General features: G+C 44.0%; 1 protein-coding gene across 2 annotated transcripts in view; it reads left to right on the top strand.

Annotated features, from left to right (window-relative positions):
- The window catches only part of GRID1 (glutamate ionotropic receptor delta type subunit 1), a 666028-nt gene extending 649850 nt beyond the window's left edge, over window positions 1-16178 (top strand). Inside the window, exon 16 of one of the 2 annotated variants that reach the window (XM_082406733.1) lies at window positions 7086-16178. In XM_082406733.1, coding sequence (XP_082262859.1) covers window positions 7086-7514 — 429 coding nt within the window. In that variant the 3' untranslated portion in view covers window positions 7515-16178. The remainder of the gene's footprint in view (window positions 1-7085) is intronic. The other variant, XM_082406734.1, reaches the window with a different exon arrangement.
- The last annotated feature ends 2740 nt before the right edge of the window (window positions 16179-18918 follow it).

The following is an 18918-nucleotide window of genomic DNA, read 5'->3' as shown; positions in this document are numbered from 1 at the left end:
AATCAAAGAGGAAATCAAAAAATACCTAGAGACAAATAACAATGAAAACACGATCCAAAACCTATGGGATGCAGCAAAAGCAGTTCTAAGAGGGAAGTTTATAGCAATACAAGCCTACCTCAAGGAAGAAGAAAAATCTCAAATAAACAATCTAACCTTACACCTGAAGGAACTAGAGAAAGAAGAACAAACAAAATCCAAAGTTAGCAGAAGGAAAGAAATCATAAAGATCAGAGCAGAAATAAATGAAATAGAAACAAAGAAAACAATAGCAAAGATCAATAAAACTAAAAGCTGGTTCTTTGAGAAGATAAACAAAATTGATAAACCTTTAGCCACACTCATCAAGAAAAAGAGGGAGAGGACTCAAATCAATAAAATTAGAAATGAAAAAGGAGAAATTACAACGGACACCACAGAAATGCAAAGCATCATAAGAGACTACTACAAGCAACTCTATGCCAATAAAATGGACAACCTGGAAGAAATGGATAAATTCTTACAAAGGTATAACCTTCCAAGACTGAACCAGGAAGAAATAGAAAATATGAGGAGACTAATCACAAGTAATGAAATTAAAATTGTGATTAAAAAGTTTCCAGCAAACAAAAGTCCAGGACCAGATGGCATCACAGGTGAATTCTATCAAACATTTAGAGAAGAGCTAACATCAATCCTTCTCCAACTCTTCCAAAAACTTGCAGGGGAAGGAACACTCTGAAACTCATTCTATGAGGCCACCATCACCCTGATACCAAAACCAGACAAAGATACTACAATAAAAGAAAATTACAGACTGATATCACTGATGAATATAGATGCAAAAATCCTCAACAAAATACTAGCAAACAGAATCCAACAGCACATTAAAAGGATTATACACCATGATCAAGTGGGATTTATCCCAGGGATGCAAGGATTCTTCAATATATGCAAATCAATCAATGTGATACACCATATGAACAAATTGAAGAATAAAAACTATATGATCATCTCAATAGATGCAGAAAAAGCTTTTGACAAAATTCAACACCCATTTATGATAAAAACTCTCCAGAATGTGGGCATAGAGGGACTCTACCTCAACATAATAAAGGCCATAGACGACAAACCCACAGCAAACATCATTCTCAATGGTGAAAAACTGAAAGCATTTCCTCTAAGATCAGGAACGAGACAAGGATGTCCACTCTCGCCACTGTTATTCAACATAGTTTTGGAAGTCCTAGCCATGGCAATCAGAGAAGAAAAAGAAATAAAAGGAATACAAATTGGAAAAGAAGAAGTAAAACTGTCACTGCTTGCAGATGACATGATACTATACATAGAGAATCCTAAAGATGCCACCAGAAAACCACTAGAGCTAACCAATGAATTTGGTAAAGTTGCAGGATACAAAATTAATGCACAGAAATCTCTTGCATTCCTATACACTAATGATGAAAAATCTGAAAGAGAAATTAAGGAAACACTCCCATTTACCATTGCAACAAAAAGAATAAAATACCTAGGAATAAACCTACCTAGGGAGACAAAAGACCTGTATGCAGAAAACTACAAGACACTGTTGAAAGAAATTTAAGGTAATACCAACAGATGGAGAGATACATCTTGTTCTTGGACTGGAAGAATCAATATTGTGAAAATGACTGTACTACCCAAATCAATCTACAGATTCGATGCAATCCCTGTCAAATTACCAATGGCATTTTTTGCTGAACTAGAACAAAAAATCTTAAAATTTGTATGGAGACACAAAAGACCCCGAATAGCCAGAGCAATCTTGATGGGAAAAAACGGAGCTGGAGGCATCAGACTCCCTGACTTTAGACTATACTACAAAGCTACAGTAGTCAAGACAATATGGTACTGGCACAAAAACAGAAATATAGATCAATGGAACAGGATAGAAAGCCCAGAGATAAACCCACACACCTATGGTCAACTCATCTGTGACAAAGGAGGCAAGGATATACAATGGAGAAAAGACAGCCTCTTCAATAAGTGGTGCTGGGAAAACAGGACAGCTACATGTAAAAGAATGAAATTAGAACAGTCCCTAACACCATACACAAAAATAAACTCAAAATGGATTAGAGACCTAAATGTAAGACCAGACACTATCAAACTCTTAGAGGAAAACATAGGAAGAACACTCTTTGACATAAATCACAGCAAGATCTTTTTTGATCCACTTCCTAGAGGAATGGAAATAAAAACAAAAATAAACAAATGGGACATAATGAAACAAAATCTTTTGCAAAGCAAAGGAAACTACAAACAAGAGGAAAAGACAACCCTCAGAATGGGAAAAAATATTTGCAAACAAATCAACGGACAAACGATTAATCTCCAAAATATATAAACAGCTCATGCAGCTCAATATTAAAAAAAACAACCCAATCCAAAAATGGGCAGAAGACCTAAATAGACATTTCTCGAAAGAAGACATACAGATGGCCAAGAAGCACATGAAAAGCTGCTCAACATCACTAATTATTAGAGAAATGCAAATCAAAACTACAGTGAGGTATCACCTCACATCAGTTAGAATGGGTGTCATCAGAAAATCTACAAACAACAAATGCTGGAGAAGGTGTGGAGAAAAGGGAACCCTCTTGCACTGAAGGTGGGAATGTATATTGATACAGCCACTATGGAGGACAGTATGGAGGTTCCTTAAAAAACTAAAAATAGAATTACCATATGACCCAGCAATCCCACTCCTGGGCATATACCCAGAGAAAACCACAATTCAAAAAGCCACATGCACCATAATATTCATTGCAGCACTATTTACAGTAGCCAGGTCATGGAAGCAACCTAAATGTCCATTGACAGACGAATAGATAAAGAAGATGTGGTATATATATACAATGGAATATTACTCAGCCTAAAAAGGAACGAAATTGGGTCATTTGTAGAGACGTGGATGGACCGAGACTGTCATACAGAGTGAAGTAAGTCAGAAAGAGAAAAACAAATATCGTATATTAACTCATATATGTGGAATCTAGAAAAATGGTACCAATGAACTGGTTTGCAAGGCAGAAATAGAGACATGGATGTAGAGAACAAACATATGGACACCAAGGGGGGAAAGTGGCGGTGGGGTGGTGGTGTGATGAATTGGGAGATTGGGATTGACATATATACACTAATATGTATAAAATAGTTAACTAATAAGAACCTGCTATATAAAAAATTACAATAAAATTTTTTTAAAATGACATAGGGAATGATACAATAAAAATAAGAAAAGAAACCCATCTTAGAAAGGCCTCAGGAGTCGGGTATGCAAGATTAGGAAAATATTTTTCAATCTTATCAATAGCAGCAAATATTATTAACATTGTTAAATATTTGTACAATTATCACAACATTTGCTTTTATATTCACCATCTTCCCTGATCTTTACCCGGCTCCTAGGAAGCAGATTTTAGTACAACTGCCATGTTATAGGGGAGAGAATGGAGGCCCAATTAGATTATGTGTCTTAGCAGAAGCCAGACTCACATCTCAAGCTTTGGCTCCAAATTTCATCCTCCTTCTTCTCCACCTCATGTCAAATGCTAATAATAAGTGGAAAAAAAGATGTTAAAAAAAAAAACAGAAAAAAACACCAAAAACCCGCTATTTATTCAAGTTCTTTCCTCCAAAAATCCTCACTCTAGGGTATCGGATTGTCTCCACATCCACACTCTGGGCTGGTCTTTATTCTAGATGCTTTGATATTACCTGGTCAACCCCTCAGAGCTGTGATATTTATGCTAGATTATGATATAATTATGCCTGTGCCCTATCACTTTTATAATACTGCCCCCAAACCTCCTCTCCCTTGTCCTTCACTGGTGAAGGATTTCATCAAAAGGGTGACCTCTTTTGCTCCCATTTCTACAGAAGATTTTGGTTGGTTGGTCTTCCCACAAAGCTTTCCTTATGTCTGTTTCCCTGGCTTTAGGTAAGAGGGCTCCTTTCACTTTGCTCCCACTCTCAACTCTCTGTCTCCCTCTGGCCTTCTTTGGCAGGAAGTTCTCATTCTCTACCTGTCGACCCCCAAAACACAGGGAGCATCTGAACACTTGTCCTGGCCAAGTGTTCCATTGACCATGAAAAAGGGGGCCAAGCCCTCTCCTTTAAGTGCCAGAATCCAGAGTGAACACAGCTGGGACCAAGACACTCACCTCCCACTCCAAATTAGTCTACTCTTACTACTTATTTCTATCCTCAAGAGGATTCTTACAGCCCTGAAAAGAAAATAGAAAGGAGAAAAAGGCAAGGTTATGCAACTAACTAGTTCTTCCAGTGATCCCAGGACCACTCACTGGGTCATCAGTTTTCCTTTAGGCTAAAGGCTCTGCCAGCCCTTGGCTTGTCTACTCTTCGAGCTTGGCTGGATGCAAAGGAGAAGGGAAGTTTATATTATTAAGCTCCAAAAGTGTCTGAAATTCTCCTTCAATTTCTCCAGCTTCCAGGTTTTCTGGTACCTGTCTTCTGCCCTTCATGTATTTTGAAATGAAAATAGCCCATAGATACAAATATTTACCAACACAGCTGTGGCACTGACTTTGGCTGACATACATGAAACAGTGCATCAGAAGCTTATCAGGAGCTCACAGCAGCCATGAGAAGGCTGGAGAAGCATGCTGGGTGATGGGCAGAAGTCAAGGCTTGTTTGGAGGGCTGGGAGGCAAAATCGAGGAGGTGGTCACAGAGTAGAAAGTTTCTTGAAGCACTACCGCTGTCATGGATGGACCGTCAACCATCTTCTATCTCTTTATCTCTTTGTTCAGGATTCAGATCCAGTTCTCTTGTCCTTACCTGGGTCATGGTCCTGCCTTTTGGCTACAGGTAGGCAGGGCACTGCCAAACTGTTATCCAGTGGGGAAAAAGTGATTCCCCCAAGGAAAATAAATCATGGTCTTCTTGGGAAGGTAGAATTGATGCTTGATAGCAGTAAAACAGCCAGTGCCTAATATAACAGTTTAACAACTATTAAAAATAGTTTAATATTCAAGAATAGAAACAAAGCATATAAATGATACAGGGAAAAGAGCAAGGTTGCACAGAGCTGGATCAACCATGCTGTAACATAATTAAGAGGAGAACTTGGATTTAGTTTGCTAAACATTTTACAAACTGTTGAAGGAGCCAGTGAAAGACACTGTATGCACCATGTTTAGTCTAAGTAAAGGCCTGGTACTCTCTAGCCACTTCCCCTAATTTACCCGTCGTACTTGCCACCCAGAGGTGTCTCTAACTTGGAGCTAGTCTCCCAGCAACGGTGAGCTCAGCTCTGCTGAGCTGGGGCTTCAGATCACTGGAAGCTTGGCTCTGCCCATGGGGCCATGTCAACGATTTCTGATGTGGCTTCCATTATGACATGACCCACTTCCCATAGTGCCTTCCACCCTCAAACCAGTTGGATTTCTTATCCTCAGGTTTCCTCTTGGCCTCGAATGAGTTCCTCATTGTTGTATGGGTATTGTCAGTCTTCTTGTTCTGGGAAAGGTTCTGGGGAAGATAGCAGGTGTCACGCCAGAAGCGAAGCCCTGTGTGCTAGTCATGAACTCAACAAAGTTGTGGAGAGAGCAGTGGTCCTTCCTTCTCCACGCCAGGGTGCATTGGGAGCATGGAGTGGTCTGCAGAGACAGCTTCCTTGCCTGAGAAAGTCTAGGATGAGACTTAATGGGATGAAACTTAACCAACCCCATGTACTGTCCTATGAGAGGGGAGCTCACGCCAGTTATTTAGGGTTGCCTCTTCCTGGGGAATATCCTCTCCCACTAGCCTCAGAGGAGCCCAAAGCAGCCACTGGAATGGCCCTTGGATTGGTGTGTCTCCTTCTTTTTTCTTTTGAAAGTACATTCAGGGCTTTTACATTTTGTGATATTTCTAACAACCCTACAAGGTGGGCAGGGGACAGGTTTCTCTCTGCTATATGGATGTTGACATTAGACAGCCTGTGATGCTCTGTCTTGGGGCAGAGTTTTGACTTGGTATTGCTCATGCAGTTTGACAACAGGGAAGCATAGGCAGTGGGAATAACCTTGCCTGGCACATCCGCACTAATACTCCTGAAAATAGGTCTGCAACTTCTAACACCTCATTGAAGGGCTGGCATGGCTCTTCCATGGACACCTGGTTTTGTACCCCAGGTCACTGAGGAGAAACTGAGGAAGTAGATTACATGGTCTTTTTCTTTAAGGAGCTTTCAAGTAGTTTGGCCTCTTTGATTTATTCTGACACTGTAGACAAAATATCAGTGATATTTGTTCTGCTTCTTTTCTTAAGCAAATAGATAATTGAACAAACAAAACAATTTCCTTGACGCCGTTCACCATATGGAGAAAGAGTCAGGTGTGTGAGGGTCACCTATCTTGGCAGCCTCAAACCCTCATGATACCAGAAAAGTCAGCTGACCCCTGGGAAGTCTCTTCCCTCACCATCCCACCCCCCATCCTCATCCAGGACCCCAGCCCCGTGAGGCTCCAGATGGGGACATGCCCCCTCCCTGGCATCTCTGGAGATTTTGAATGCTCCAGGCTTCCTGTGCTGCCTGTGCCACTCACTGAGGTTATGAATCTGGGAGGCCATCGACCTTCCTGAACCCAAGCCTCCTTTTGCGTAAGGTGGGGTTGATCCCACCAGGTCTTTTGAGCATTATGAGCACTAGATGGCAAATCCATGGGCACGTTAGGAGCTCAAGGACCATTCCCTTTTATTCCCATGGGACTCCTGCTGCTGTTTCTGCCCGTTGTTCAAAGCATCTTCTCCTAAGGCTTGCCTCTGGGTGTGACAGTCGTTCTAAGAAGAGCGCGGGCGGGGGGGTGGGGGCGGGTGGCAGATGCTGCCAAGTCCTGCTTGCTGGGTCTTTGCTACCTGGGGGCAGTGTCCCAGGCTACTGGTACCCCAGGTAGCAGGGCTGGCCGTGCAGTTGAGGGGAGGTGGGAGAACTGGAGGCATGCTCACCCACTGCCCAGCAGGCTGAACAGGCCTGGGGTCTCCAGCCTCCCAGAGTTTTCAGAAAGCCAGCTGGGGCTCCTGTTAGGGCTTGGCCTGACCCTCCTGTGCTCTCCCTGCAGGACAAGGAAGTGAATCTGGAGCAGGTCCATCGGCGCATGAACAGTCTAATGGACGAAGACATTGCTCACAAGCAGATTTCCCCAGCGTCCATTGAGCTCTCGGCCCTGGAGATGGGGGGCCTGGCTCCCAGCCAGGCCTTGGAGCCGGCGCGGGAGTATCAGAACACGCAGCTCTCGGTCAGCACCTTCTTGCCGGAGCAAAGCAGCCACGGCACCAGCCGGACACTCTCGTCAGGGCCCAGCAGCAACCTGCCTCTGCCACTGAGCAGTTCGGCCACCCTGCCCTCCATGCAGTGCAAACACAGGTCGCCCAACGGGGGGCTGTTCCGCCAGAGCCCCGTGAAGACCCCCATCCCCATGTCCTTCCAGCCCGTGCCTGGAGGCGTCCTTCCGGAGGCCCTGGACACCTCCCACGGCACCTCCATCTGATCGCGCCGCCTGCCCTCCTGCCCACCCATCCACCCACCCGACCAGCAGAGCTTTTTAATACCAGAAAACAACATAAACCACACGCACACGTGCACACACACACAGAGACTCTTTCATTTTTCTTGTATATATGTGTAAATAATGACAGAATGGAGTGGGGTAAAAGTGTATTTTGAATATTCCCAATTTTCGAAGTCAGTAAAAAAAAAAAAAAAACCACAAAAACTGTATGAATGACTTTGTAAATTTTGTTCTATATGAATAAAAAGGCAAATTACTTGTGATCATTCTGAAGTGCCAAAGAAGCCCCCTGTTCCTGGGCCTTTCTGAGAGCGAGGGCAGGAGGAGCGATCAGATAAGGACGTCCCCTGCTGGCGGAGAGCGGAAGGTAAGCAGCTGGTCCCTTTAGAGGAGCCCCAATTGCTGCTTGCTGCCCTGTCCCGTGGTTTCCTGCCATGTTCCTCCGCTCCTGGCCCTTGGTTCCCCTTAGTCCTCTCGGGTAGATAAAAGGTGAGCCTCAAGTCAGTGCTGGTCCGACCCCTGGGTCCCTGTGCTGTAGGGTGATCAACTGTGCCAGTCAGCCTGGGACTGAGGAGGCTCCCGGGACACAGGACAGTCCTGTTGGTCACCCCACTGCATGTCACGGTGTGCTCTGGACCCAGGAGAAGCACCCAGGCCAATGCAACCGACTCTGAGGGCTTTGAGGCCGACATGCTCTAGGGTTATCCTGTTGGCCTTGTTTTTTACTTTCTTTTCCTAATTGGAAGAATCAACAAGTGACGGAATCTGGGAGAAGGAGGGTAGGTCCCATCATCTCCTCTGGAGACTGGGCAGAAGTGGGCTTGGCCTTGTCTGTGGGGATAAGGAGATGTGAGGTGTGATGTGTGGACCAGGTGAGGTGGGGGGATGAGAAGCCAGGTAGGGGGAGAATATTCCCTTGGATGTGAGACCCGTGGTTTCAGGTAAAAGGATCCTGTTGGAGGGGTGGAGGGAGGTACGCCAGGTGAGCAGACCAGTGCTGTAGGTGATGGGAGTGCCCAGAGTAGATCAAAGGGATCATGTTGGTTCAGGTAAGAGGAAGCCTCGGCTCTGAGAGAAAGAACAGCGTAACTGTGTGATGTGGAGACAAGTAATTCCCAGCCCCCAGGGAAGTAGCCCCAAAGGTAAAAGAATGTCTCTGGGTCTTAAACACTGCAGGCAGTCTGCCAAACAGGGCCGGAACCCAGCATGAGCCCTCATACCCTGCTTTGCCACCTTCTCCAGACCAGAAACCCTCAAGCTGTGATGTGGCCCATAGCAGGGGCCCTCCTGGCTGATGGCATCATGTAGTTGCTGAGATCCACAGGCCTATCCTTGAGCTGGTGAACCTGCTAGGAAACTCTGTTTCTTAAGCCGAAGACAACCTGACAGCCCTGCCTCCCTCCATTGCCCTTTTTGGGGCAATTAAACTAGAGAACCAGAGAGGGAAAAAACAAAAACAAAGCAAAACACTAGGGGCAGAGTAATTCGAGTTCTGTGAGCTGCACCTTCAAGCTCTTCTTCTGAAGACGAAGGTGATTCTGCTTTCCTAACCTGCCAGAATGTGGTGAACGCAGCCTACATCTGGCACCAAAAAGGGTGGGGCTCCCTCTCCCAGCAGCAATCAGGGGGCTAAGAGCTCGGATCTGTGGTCGTGGAGAAATACAAAGTCCTACTGATTGCCTCTCCTATAGCACTGTGGAGTTACTCCAGAGATGTAGTTATGAGGGTGATAACTAGCTTGGGATTGATTTCTTTCCCAAAGTCCCGCGTGGCATGATTGAGCAGTAAGGAGCGGCTGCATCACACAGTCAGCTAAAAACACTCTGGGGAGGACAGTGTTTATAATTATGTTATTTATCTGTGGATTCTGAGAATGGCCTGATATTCATGCTACCAAGGAGATCCACTGACACTTCTCCAATCACAGCGTGTAGAGCCCAGACCTGGGTGCACGCACATGGGGAAGCTTAGGTGGGCAATGGTTACCCGGAGGGAGGACGGGCTTCATTTTCTTTCCATCAGCACTTTGAGGGGTCCTGCCCTGGATGGTCAAGTTGTCATATATATTTCTCTATTTTTTTAATCAAATTCTGGTCTCACTGCCTTATCTCACACCCAAGTCTGGTTTTTTTCATTTTTTGTTTTTGTTTTTCTCCCTGAAATGACCTGTCTTCTGGGGTATACCATGGGTATCTTCTTGGACAGTTTGCTTTGAATGGGTGTCAGGGAGAGGTGAGACATTGTGTGTGTGTGTGTGTGTGTGTGTGTGTGTGTGAGAGAGAGAGAGAGAGAGAGGATGAGAGCAAGTGGATCTTTGAGGGAAAGGTATTTTGCTGATAAAAAAATATTAACACCTCATGGTGTTATTCTTCGCCATGTTTATGTTATTTTTTAAAATTTCCTATCCTTGGCATGAGGGGAAATGATTGATATTCAAGCAAATTCTCTAGAAAAAAATTCTTCCCAACTCAGATTTCTGTGTCAGCTCAGAATGTATCTTTTTTTCACGCTTTGCTCTTTGGATTTATAACTCTGTTTAGACTATTCCATACATTTTAGGTATATTTTGTGCCTTCAGACACTGCAAATAATAATCAGCATTTGGATTAAAGTTGTTTAATAATAAAACTTGACTTTGCTCCCTATCCTCTTCTTCTGTGGGGGAAGGAATGCTATCTGCTTGTTCCTGGGCAGCAGCTGGATTCTGTCCCATTGGCGTGGACTGTTGTGAGTGAAACTTCGTTGGCCAAGTGGGTCTCAGACACGCCTAGGGGTGGAGGCATGCCCTCCTCACCCAGTGTGTATACAGAGTACCCTCACACCGACTGGGGAGCAATGTGAGAGCAGGCTGAGAAGTCATCTTAATCTTTGGTTAACCTAACAGCTTCCTGTGATATGTGATTTCTTGGGAAACTCCTTGGAGAAAATTGGGCCACACTCCATAGGGAAGTGTTCCCATGGCCTTGTGGAATGAACATCCTTTTAAGAGTTGGATGCCTTTGTTTCTTCTCTCATCTCTACATCCACTCTGACCTTGGAGAAGTTGCTTCCTTGTGCTTTGGCCTTAGGGCTAAGGGTCTGTCATTCTTTGAGGGCCCACAGCTTGGCTTCTCAATATTTGGCCCTCAGAGGGTCTGTGGGTAACATTTTCCAGTGAACATCCATATGCGCGGTCATCTCTATGGCCCCAGGATCACCAGCCTGGGCCCTGGACCTCCAGATTCATATGCTCTCCAGACCTATCTTTTGCATCACAAGGTTCCCCTCTGACTTTTAGGCCTTTGCAGGAGAAACAGCTCCACTGCCAGCCTTGAGCCAAAGAGGACTGACCTGAGGAGTTTGGTCTTCATGATCAAGTTCTCAACTTTTAGGCACTGAAAGGAGCCTGTCTGGCCCTTGCCCTTCTATCCCTGCACCAATGAGAGGCTTCTCCAATGTTGGGTGCAGGCTCCAAAGGCTGGGGGCGGGGAGGCAGAGAACCCTCAGGCATTCCCAGGTCATCTGGACAGACAGATGGATCTGGACAGGAATCCCAAAGGGTTCTATTTTCTTAAGAAAAAGCTGCCCAGTTCCTAAATTCTAGATCCTTCTAAATCTTGCCAAGGTGAAATGAATTCCATATTTAATCTTGTCTTTTCAAGCGCTGAGAGAAGACAAAGGACACATGAAGGAAGAAAAGACCACTGACCCTAAAGAAAAGACCACTGACCACTGACACATAAAGGAAGAAAAGACCGCTGACCACTGACCACATGATCACATGGAAGGAATATTCCATTCCTCTGGTCTATGCCTTCTCATTTTATCATCATAGGGGTGGGCAAGGTCCCATGGAGAACCTGGCTTTCTGTGTGACAATATGCTTCCAAGACTAAGGGGTTACTTACTCACGGGCCTCTGCCTTCATTGCAGGAAACTTTCTAGAGAAACTCACCTTTCACTCCCACAGGTGAGCGCTCATGAATTAGCATCTATATCTTAACAAAAGCTTTGTTTTGCTCTCCTAGCTTTGGCAACACAAGATTAGATAAAATTTCAAAATATTTTAACTGACCTTCCCTGGTTATGAACACAATAAAAGAGACAGAATTTCTGTTCCTAATGTGGCATGTTTTACATCTAAAATATTATTTTATTTCATACAATTAGTTGCTTTTAATAAATGAAATTATGCTTGATCCTTATTACTCTTACCCTTCATACCAGGAAACTTCAGATAGGTAACAATTTCCTGTGCCAATAACTTTAATTACTGTCTTTTTTTCCCTCCCATTGGTATATAGTCAGAGGGATTATTTATGAGAGAAGTGCATACGTTCCAGATAAATCAGGTAAGCTAATACCTCCTATAAAGGAGGAAGGGACAATTGTCAATGATATCAGACCCTCCCTCTAGCTTTCATTTTCACCTCTGAACTTGATATTGGGTGCTGAGCTCCAGAGAAAGGAGAGGGTCTCTCCACAGCAAGAAAAAAACTCCTGCTACAGAAATTTGCAATGGTCAATGGCCAGGATCTGGAAGAAGGAGCACCAGGGTGAGCAATCAAATGTGTCTCTGGGAGGGCTCAGTTGCTGGCAAATTCAAGCATACAGTTGCTAGGGACAACCAGGTATCCAAGCTCAGAGGGAAACAAAATAGCCACCAACACACTGAGACTTATCAACAAACACAATAAGGGTACACAAGCACACGTACACATATACACATGCTCATGCATGGACACTGAGGTCCATGCACACACACTCACCATTGCAGGCGCAGGCATATAGAGTTTAAAAGCACACAGCAATGCACTTAGGTGATGGAAGCAGGTCCTGCTCCTCAGATCTAGGAAACAGAGTCCAGGGAAGAAAGAGGCTATTTCAGAGCTTTTCTGCCCAGTGCGCAGTCTCAATGCAACCATCAGCCAAGTGGTGTTCTGCAATCAGCCACTGTGGAGGGAGATGCATTTCCTGCAAAGTGGCCTCTCTCTGGCCAGTTGGCCCAGTGTGCAGTGAACTGTAGCCAAACCATTATTTTGAAATTCTTCGGATTTTCAACCCAAATCCTTGAAATATGCAAAGAAATCTCAAGCATTCTCCAAGGCATCTAATTGTTTCCACATAAGAATAGACATGAGCTATAGGCAGACCTCAGAGATACTGCAGGTTTGGTTCCAGAGCACTGCAATAAAGTGAATATCACAATAAAACAAGTCACAGGAATTTCCCATTGTATATAAAAGTTATGTTTACACTATATTGTAGTCTACTAAATGTGCAATAGCATTATGTCTAAGAAAACAATGCACATACCTTAATTAAAAATACTTTATTGCTAAAAAATGCTAACCATCATCTGAGCCTTCAGGGAGTCATAACATCAAAGTGCAAAAGTGACATCAAAGATCACTGATCACAGATCACTCTAACAAATACAATAATGATGACAAAATTTGAAATATTGTGAGAATTACCAAAATGTGACACAGAGACACAAAGTAAGCAAATGCTGTTGGGAAAATGGTGCCAACAGACGTGTTTGACACAGGGATGCCACAAAGTTTTAATTTATAGCCAATGCAATATCTGCAAAGTGCGATAAAGTGAAGTGAAATACAATAAAACGAGGTCTGCCTGTATAGTGTTCCAGGGACTGTACTCTACCCTTTGCATACAAATGCCCTTTCATTCTCAGATCAGCGCTGCGAAGTAAAAATTATTATCCAAAATTTGTGGAAAGGGAAGATGAGACTCAAAAAGGCATGGTCCCAAAGCTGGTAAGTGATAGTGCTGGGATGCATATTTCCTTGTCTGTCTGAGTCTATAGCACATGTTCCTGCCAACACAGCTGGCTCTCCCTCGGTAGGGAGCACACCTGCTGTCTCTCAGCCACTGGACCCGTGCTGGCCTTCTCTGTCCCAAGGTATGGTGGAGACAGCCCCACCAGCTCCCTCAGCTTCGGCATCTGCTGCTTCCTCTCCAGTGGCCTCAGGTGTGTTGGTGAGTATCTGCTTTTGCACCCCTGCTGTGGACGTGGCTAGCCTGGGCTAACAGGGTTATTACTATCCACAGAGTCTAGGCCAGGTACCTGCTCCTTTAAAGAGCCCTTAACCAGGCAGGGAATCAGAGTCTGCCAGATTCACTCAGAAGATGGGCTGCTTCCCGAGGGTATCTCTTCTCCCAAAAGCCCCTCCTTCTACAGAAAGCAAACTGTGTATCAGGCCAAGGGAAGCTCCAGGGCTGACTTGTGCTCTAAAGCACTTTAGGATTCTCCCCAGAGCAGGAATTCCTCCCCTGAAGTCCCTGGATAGATCTCAGAGGGGCCTGACAACCTTCTAAAAATTGTTTGTCAAGTTGTTGAGTTACTTTGTGTGTGTGTGCATGCTTTTCAGAAACAAGGTCCATACCTTCTAGGATATTCTTAAAAATCATCTCATAAAAACTCTAAGACACTGCCTGTAAGAGATGGAATTCAGGCAAGCCCTTGTGTCCCACTCTCCCAATGCCAGTGTTTAGGTGTGATGGCAAGTTGGTACCTGTCTGAGGAGGGAAAGAATTACAGAACTGTAGCCAGAGGAAAGAGTGTGGGAAATACGCTGTGGCTAGGACCCTTGGGACTTTAACCCAGAGCCTGAGAAGTCCCACTGGCAGGGCACACTAGAAACTGCAGGATGCAGGGGCCATGGGGCGATGCTGATGCTGTAATCCTGGTGCACAGGAAGGTGGTCCAGACAAGGCAAAGGAACAGCTATTGAAACTGGCCAAGTGTGGGCTGGAATCCTACTTCTGGCACGTATTGGTTGTGACATCTTGAGTACAGCGGGTTTTTTGTTGTTGTTGTTGCTGTTTTTTACTTCTTTGAGTCTCGCTGCTTTATTCATATATTAATGATGATAATATCTGTCTCATTGTCTTTTGTGAGAATTCCATAGTTAGTAATCATAAGGATAGCTGGAAGTTTTTGAGTGTTTGCTACGTGCCAAAGCTTTCTCTGTATCATCTCATTTGTTCCTGTTATTATCGCGCATTGTAGCTAACGAGGAAAATGACGCTCAGAGTTCAGTGACTTGCTTACCTGGTGGAGCAGGGATGTGACATCCAGGCAATCTGAGTGCAGAGCCCACGCTCTTACTCATGACCAAGTATTAACACTTTACATTGAAACTGTTAGCACAGGACCTGGGACATATCAACATGTATTTGCCTATGCCTGGCTCCTTGGGGGATGGAACGGGGAGAAGGAATCAGTGTCCCTTAGACCTCAAGCTAGGCAACTGCTGAGTGTCACTAAAATAAGCAAGACCTGGATTTTCATTTTGTTTCTGGACTTTTCAGCTCTGTGATCCTGGATTTAAGGTGAGGAGACTAAATGCGTAGAGCTGTCTGTGACCTAAGACGGCTAGAATGACGTTTTTCCAGTTCATAAGCTCCCCTCTTCTGATACCTGAGTCTCCTGTCGAACCTACGCAGAGGCTGACAAGCAAGGCCATGCTTACCTTTGCTTCATGGAGGTCAAATTACTTTCTTCTGCATTAAGGTAGAGCCAAATGAACCTCTATGGAAGGCAGCATGGCTTAACACTCATATAATGAGTACAAACTGAGGATCAAATGGATCTGGCTTAAATTCTGGTCTTTGTCACTCACCAGATGAGTATCCCTGGTCCCATCACTATCATCTCCAAGCCCCTGTTGTGTCCTTTCACCTGTAAAATAGGTCCTGAGTCCTGATCGGTTGTGAGGATCAGTGATAAGGCATCTGCACAAATAAAGTCTCATAAATGGCAGCTCTTGGGGTGATTTGCATACCTACATCATCCCACTTCTCGGTGGGAACTGCTCAGCCTCGGAGCTGAGCCAAGCGTCTCATTCATAGTGTTCACATACGGAACACTTCCTTTCAGCTTGGGCAGCAGGCAAAGTTGCCTTCCAGGTCAAAGAAAAGCAACATTTCCATTTTCACCCCTAGGACTGGGACACTTGCCCTATGCCCCAGCCCTGTCCCGCTGGGAGCTGACAGTGGCTGCAGCCTTCACCTGTTTCCAAGACCCGCTCAGGTAATAATTCTGATGGTTCCCAGAAAGCAAATGAAAAGCAGCCTGGCTCACTTAGAGTGGCATGAATTGATTGGGAGCTGTTCAGTCAGTGCCCTGACTTCTATATGTGCTCATAATGAAATGCAGATGAGAGAAGAAGCAGGCTCTGGGGAGGACCAGCCTCCAAAGCTGTAGAGGCACTGAGTCCTGGGGAATATAGTTTCAGGGGTGAGGTCCATAGTCACATATTCCATAAAACCCCAGGTCTTCAGGGGCTTCCTGGAGTGATGGCTCTTTTCTTCTGAGGTAGGACCTAACTCCCTTGTGTCTTATGAAAAAAATAGATGCATGAGTATGTGTGCTGAGATCATTTTACATTTACTCTGTCTGTACCTGCTTTTCAGTTTCTGCCACTACCTTAGGTGTGAAGCTCACAGTGGATGAATCTTCTTTGATCAGCATCTGGACAAGCTATGTTACCTCAGGTAGAATGTGCCTCTCGATTCAGGAGAAAAGCAGGCTACCAGATCAGTAAGGATCCTGCCCAGTAGGAAAGACAGGGCACATTGAAGCTGAGGAATTTGAGGAGGGGAACCATTCAGAAAGATGTACGCGGGTCGTGAAAGCCACAAGGATAGTGGAGAAGACTGTAGTTAGAAAGAACAGCACACTGTTACCCCCTCATGGCCTGAAAGGACAGGAGGAGAAAGCATGTCTTCTAACTGGGAGAGAGGAGGTGTGGAATGGGCTGCCTGAGTCCATCTCCAACGGATGACCCCACAAGGAGCCAGAGCAGGGAACACAGACTCTGACTTCATTGGTCCTCCCACCTCCTAATCTGCTAATCCCAAGAGCAGAGGGCAGGGAGCCCACCAAGACAGTTCACACTAGCCAGCCTCCTGAGGCACAGAGCAGGGATCCAGAGGAGGAAAAAGGGGAGTCACGTGGAATATATGCCTATCATGTTCTAGGAGAATTAACTCATTTCTTACCTTGGAAAATCAAGAAATCTCTTTCTGACAAATGAGGTAAAAGAGACTCAGATTAATTAAGTGGTTTGCTCAAGGTGGTCCAGCTAGTCTATCAGCCTAGATAAAAGCTGTGTTCTTTCCACCCTAGATTGCCCTGCATGTTCAGAAGATGTAGACGTGAGATACCGTCAGGCAGAGGGCCACTTTCCCAGATCTGGGGCTCAGCCATCACGGATTGCAAGCTTGTGGGTGAGCTAGGCAGAGTAGAGTATGTGACATTTGTGGAGAACACACTCGTTTCCCTTTTCACAGCTGAGGCAGAGTGACTGTATCCCTCAAAACTCCAGTTGTTGGAGACCACTCTTCTGAATGGATTCCCAAGTAATGCTGAGGTGGGGAACTACAGCGGAGGCAGTGAATTGCAATCAGAAAGGCATGTTTTTGAAGTCAAATTCTGCTATTTTCTTGCTATATGACCATGAGCAAGTCACTTAACCCCCCTGAGTATCAGCTTCCACATCTGTGAAATCTATACACTGAGGGCAGCAATCCCATCTCAAAGGATGAAATAATAAAACTTGGAATAAAACGTCTAGTACCAGCGTCATTGGCTAGTACATAGCAAGTACTTAGTCAGTGATGAACACCGTTAGTGTAGGAAATATGGTCACAAAGGGCTCAACTGACTACAAGGGCACTGTTTGAAAATATACTTTTTAAAAGAATTATAAAATACACCAGAAAAGTGCACAAATGATAAGTGTACAGCTTGATTCATTTTTAACAAGGTGAGCACTCTCGTGTAGCCACTGGCCAAAACAGGAATAGAACGTTGCCACCTTCCCAATGGACACCTCTGGAACCCCAAAGGTAACCACGCCTCCCAGTTCTATAGCCACTGATTAATTTCATATATTTTTGAAATACGTACAGATAGAATCAATTATCCTTTTTTTGGCCTGGCTTTTTTTTTTTTTCATTCAACATTGGCTTTAGAGATTTCTCTACATTTCTATGTGAAGTTCATTTTCATTGCTATAGAGGATTTAATTATCTGAATATCACAATTTATGCAGTCTACTGTTGATAGACTTTTGGTTTGTTTTTATTTGATGTTATTACAAATAGTGTCCCTATGAACATTTTTTTGTTCATGATTTTAGGCAAATTTATGTATGCCTTTCTGTTGGAGTGCTGGTTCAAAGATAAGCATCAGTTGGACTTTATGTAGATACTGCTAAAAAGTTTTCAGAAACAGTTGTGCTGATTTCTGCACTTTACCTGTGATGTTTGAGAGTTGCAAGTATTGTAAATCCTCACCAACAGTAGTGCTTTCAGATATTTTAATTGCAGTCATACTAGTGGGAATGTAGTATACCAAACTGTGGATTTCATTTGCATGTTCCTGTTGACTAATGAGACTGAGCCTTTACATATGCTTGTCTGAATATCTGCTCTTGTGAAATGCCTCTCTTCTTCCACACTGTGACTTGCCTTTTCACTCTCTTTCTGGTATCTTTTGTTGAACAGAAGTTCTTAATTTAAATGTAGGTTCATGTATCAACTTTTCTTTTACCCTCAGTGCTCAACTTGTCCTGTTTCTGAAAGCTTTACCTAACCCAGGCCAGGGACAGTTTGGTTTTCACATTTACATCTACAATCCTCCTGGACTTAACTTTCGAGAAATGTATTTTAAAATACATTTTAAAAAACACAGATATTTGATTATTCCAGCACCACGCATTGGAAAAAAGTCCCGTTGCCATCACCATTGCAGTGTCACGTTTATCATAAATCAAGTGAGCTTGTATGTGTTGGCCTGTCTTCATATTCTGTTCTGATGGCCTATCTGTCCATTTTCACTAAGATCACACTGCCTTGATTACTGCAGCCTTGTAATCAGTTGTGATAATTGGTAATTTAAGTCAGTCCTTTGCATTTACACATCAGTTTTAGAATCACTATCCTATTTTCCACAAAATTCCTCTTAACATTTTGATTGAAACTGCATTGAATCCAGAAATAAATCTGGGGAAAATTGACACCTCTCCATTCCTTACTTTCAACTTTTCTGTGCGCTTATATTTAAGGTGTGACATCTGTAAGCAGATTAAAGTTCTGTGTAAATGTGTGTGTGTGTGGGGGGGGGGTCTGTGTTTAATTTGGTATATTTCTTAGAATCTTTAATTGTAGTAATTAGTCCATTTGCATTCAATGTACTTGCTGATTCATTTGGGTTAGATCTACAATCTTATTTATTTATTTATTTTTCTATTTGTCCCTCTTGTTCTATGTTAATTATCTTCTTTTTTGGCCTACTTTGTAGTCAAAATAATGCTTTGTCATTCAATATCTTTGTCTCTGCTAGCACGTTGGTTACACATTCTTATATCCT

Source organism: Balaenoptera borealis (assembly GCF_965194805.1).
Source record: "Balaenoptera borealis genome assembly, chromosome: 10".
NCBI classification, from domain to species: domain Eukaryota; kingdom Metazoa; phylum Chordata; class Mammalia; order Artiodactyla; family Balaenopteridae; genus Balaenoptera; species Balaenoptera borealis.
The sequence above is the reverse complement of the archived record's forward strand: the minus strand, read 5'-3'. Positions and strand labels throughout refer to the sequence as shown.